Source organism: Micromys minutus (genome assembly GCF_963924665.1).
Source record: "Micromys minutus genome assembly, chromosome: 13".
Lineage (NCBI taxonomy): Eukaryota > Metazoa > Chordata > Mammalia > Rodentia > Muridae > Micromys > Micromys minutus.
The window spans coordinates 58,732,965-58,737,471 of NC_137982.1; the positions used below are offsets into that span (position 1 = coordinate 58,732,965).

Genomic DNA, 4,507 nt, shown 5'->3' on the forward strand with positions numbered 1-4,507 from the left:
AGTGATTTCAAGTTCCTCTGTGAGCATTATTACACGAAAAATTATTCTTTTCTATCTGAAGATTATTTATCTTCTAATTTAACAAATAGTTTCTTACATATTTAACTATTTTATTTACATTATTACATTGTTTTTCTTGAAATTTATTTTTCATATAGTTTGTTTTGATTAGCTTTAGCTCTTCAAACTTTTTTGATCTATCCATTGAAACTAAAGATAATTATAGAACAGTAAACAGTGACATTTATTTTATAAATGATATCTTATTGGATAAAAGGAAAATAGAAAAATTGGCAAATTGGACTAAATGATACATGAAGATTTTACAGCAAAAGAAGCAATTACTGAAAAAAGCCAACATTATTCCCTATTCAACAATATATAAAAATTAATGTTTTAAAAAGATTAGTAAAAGTATGACATTTTCAGGGAACTGAGTTAAAAGTGAGAATGTAAAATTTTTTAATAAAATTTTATAAAATTCATGTGAGAATAATGAAGAATATTTATTTCTATCAACTAACTTATATAGAATAATGTCATTAAATTGTTATCACAAACATTAGCTTATCTGAAAAGTTATCATAGATAAAACTGGCCACAGTTTTATATAAGATAAGCATACACAAATTACAGACACAAACTGACTCAAATATATCTGGAAGAAAATATAATAAATTTAACAGGTTTCTTTCTATAAGCAGAAGTTTGAATTCTAAGTCAGTTCTTTTTTGAGTGTCCTCACATATTTTGTTTGCTTCAGTGATTCCAAAATAAACATGAATTATTCTCAAATAAATTAATAGTGAAATTATATAAAGATTGAGAGTTAATATTTATCAATGGTGATGATTCATTTAGCATTAATTTAAATGATCTATGCTGCACAATTTATTATCTTTTAAAAATTTATTCTTTATATACTAAAAATTACAAGCAGCTTAAATCTATTGAAATAATAATAATAATAATAATAATAATTATTATTATTATTATTATATTAAGCTTAAATTGATATTTTTGACTGTAAGGTATAAAAGCAGGTTGCCATTGAAATAGAACACCAGGTAGAAAGTGGCTCCCATGCTTAACAAGGTGAAATTAATATCCTAGATTAAAGAGATAGATGGAGAGACTTACTCTTTTGGCCTCCACATGACACATATACAAATGCAGATGCACAGACATTCTCACACATATCATGCACACACACACACAAACACACACACACAGAGATGCATCTACATACACATCCACACAAAAGGTGAGATATAGGAAAACACATGTAAAGAAATGAAGAAATGAATTACAAACATTCTAATAATTTCATCGAAATTCTAGGTTGAAATGATGCAATAACATTACATTGAGGACAAATTTCAGTCACATAAGACCCAAATATTTGACTATGCAACCAAAAATGTTAATTGTTAGTGGAATAAACATAAACATGATAAAAACATAGTGCTTTTCATGGGCCATAACAAATTTAAAATATTGTCCAAACCCTTATGTTTTCACAGTAAAATGTTATATCAAATAAAGAAGTTATATTAAAATTGTGTTAAAAACAATTGTTTGTAAAGTATAACTTATCTAGGTGCTAATGGAGACAGGAAAAATAGAAACAAAGAGGTAGTGATAGAGTTGATATTTTTGTTATAATGGAAACACTAGGCTTAGTGGTTCATTGTATTAAGTAGTGCTTCTTATATTACAGAGCACAAAGAAAGAATCAGCAATAGCTCTACATGGACATGTGATTGTGTGCATAGATAAAATCCTTATTCTTTTAAAGCACTTCAAATGTATAAAGGAAATGTTTAAGCTCATAGCCTCCCAACACACCCAACTAACACATATGCTTTACCTAAGTTCTCTAATCAACACATCATTTTTATTTTTGTTTTCATTTTCTTTTACTTTTTTCTTGATTATTTGATTTATTTACATTACAAATGATTTCCACCCTTGCAGTTTTCTTTTGACAAACCTCACAGCCTATCCCTACCTATCCCCGGCTTCTGTGAGGGTGCACCCACATACCCCTTACCATCTCACTGCCCTAGCAATCCACTGCAAAGGGATATAAAGCCTTCATAAGACCAAGGGCTGTCCCTTTCAAGGAGGACATATTGGATCATCGTCTGCTTCATATGCAGCTGGAGCCATGGGACCCTTCATGTGTACTCTTTAGTGGGGGCTTATTTAGTCATTGGGAGATCTGTGGGGTGTGGTTAGTTGATATGGTTGTTCTTTCTAGGGGGTTCCCCTAACTCTTTCATTTGGGTACCCATGGTCTCTACTGTGGTTGGCTGAAAGCATACACACCTGTATTGGTCCAACTCTTATAGCACCTCTCAGAATACAGCTTTATCAGGTTCCTGTCAACAAACTCTTCTTGGCATCAGCAACAGTATCTAGGTTTGGTGACTGGATTCGGAATGAATCCCCAGGTAGAGAGATCACTGTATGGCCTTTCTTTCAGTTGTTGCCCCATTCTTTGTCCCTATATTTTCTTTTATGAGTGCTTTGTTCTCTCCTATAAGTAGAATGAAACATCCACATTTTGTTCATTATTCTTCAGCTCCATATGGTCTGTGAATAGTTTCTTAGATGTGTGGAGCTTTGGTCCGCTCCAGTAAGCTGAGTCAATGGGAAATCGCATTGAGAAATAGCTCTATGTGGAAACTTTAAATTTTTCAGGTATTTCAAAGGCAGATGAGACTAACATAGCATAGGAATTTCAACATCTGTACATTGATTTCAATATGCTATTTCTTTTTTTTTTTTTTTCAGGTTAAATAATTTTCAGCCATTCCTACATAATACAGCCAATGATAGGATGCATAACAACAGTGTGAGTGAATTCATTCTCTTGGGGTTGACTCAGGATCCAGAAAAACAGAAGGCAATATTTGGGGTCTTCTTGATTCTTTACCCTATGACATTACTGGGGAACATTTTCATTGTGATAACAATTAAGATGAGTCAGACACTTGGGAGCCCCATGTATTTTTTTCTCTTCTATTTATCTTTTGCTGATGCTTGCTTCTCTACAACTACAGCACCTAGATTGATTGTGGACTCCTTTTCCCAGAAAAAAATTATTACCTACAATGAATGTATGACTCAGGTCTTTGCAGGCCACTTCTTTGGGTGCATGGAGATCTTTGTGCTTATCCTCATGGCTTTTGACCGCTATGTAGCAATCTGTAAGCCTCTAAGATATACAACTATAATGAATCTGCGCACATGTGGCCTATTAGTGATTCTTGCTTGGGTAGGGTCTTGTATTCACTCTTCAGCACAGATTTTTCTGGCTTTAAGATTACCATTCTGTGGACCAAATGTGATTGATCACTATTGTTGTGATTTGCAACCCTTGATGAAACTTGCCTGCATGGATACCTATGTGATAAATTTGCTAGTTGTGTCTAATAGTGAAGCCATATGCTTGTTAAGTTTCATAATACTTCTTATCTCTTATATTGTAATCTTATACTCTCTGAGAAACCACAGTAAAGAAGGAAGAAGAAAAGCATTGTCTACATGCACTTCTCATTTCATTGTGGTGGTTATATTTTTTGGTCCTTGTATATTTATATACACACGGCCACTAATCACTTTACCAATAGACAAGATGGTGTCTGTGTTTTATACAATAGTGACACCTTTGCTAAACCCACTTATTTATACTCTAAGGAATGAAGAAGTAAAAAATGCCATGAAAAAGTTATGGGTGGTATAGTATGACTGTCATTGAAAAGAATATATGAAGATTCTAAAGTAAAACACCTTAAAAGGTTAATTTTGATATATAGAAATGAGACCCAAAGTATTTCTAAGAGTTTATAAATGAGGTATCTATGTATGTATGTATAAATAATAATCTAGGACCAGAGAGATAGATTAATGTACAAATGTACTTGTCACAAACCTGATGACTTGAGTGAAGTGAATATAATCACTTAAACTCACATTGTTAAGAGAATAACCTCCTGCAAGTGTCTCCTCACCTATGATGACATGTCATGTTATACACATATACACAGCTATAAATGCACTAATAAATGCATGCAATAAAATTTTAAAAGCTAGAATCAGTTTATAACTAACCATACTTATAGATTTAAATTTATAAAATAGTTATGTATGTATATGATATGAATATTTTAACCTAGAGTAAATTAGCTTATTAGCATCAATATATAGTAGAAATAATGATGGGGAAAGGATTTGATTTTTGGCTTTAAACAGTACATAAAAATTCAGAAGTACCCTTTCAAATGATAATAGTCTGCTGAAATACAATTGAGTGTGAGTGGGCTTAGTTAATATTCAGAAGGCCTTGTGTGTCACTATGAGAATAAAAAGAGAAAAAAATGATAAAGGCTGATGAAAGGGGCTATACTGTGTCAAATGACTATTTTCAGTGTTAGAACTGAGTTATGATCACACAAATTTACAACAATTTCATTATGAACAAGTGCAGCAGAGTATGCAT

At 32.0% G+C, this 4,507-nt stretch overlaps 1 protein-coding gene across 1 annotated transcript; it reads left to right on the top strand.

The window, feature by feature from the left end:
* Positions 1–2,845: 2,845 nt before the first annotated feature.
* On the top strand, positions 2,846–3,751 carry LOC308429252 (olfactory receptor 4C11-like; the record flags this gene model as incomplete). Its single annotated transcript, XM_080927979.1, has 1 exon — positions 2,846–3,751. One exon carries the CDS (start codon positions 2,846–2,848, stop codon positions 3,749–3,751), a length of 906 nt encoding a protein of 301 aa, XP_080784105.1.
* Positions 3,752–4,507: the final 756 nt, after the last annotated feature.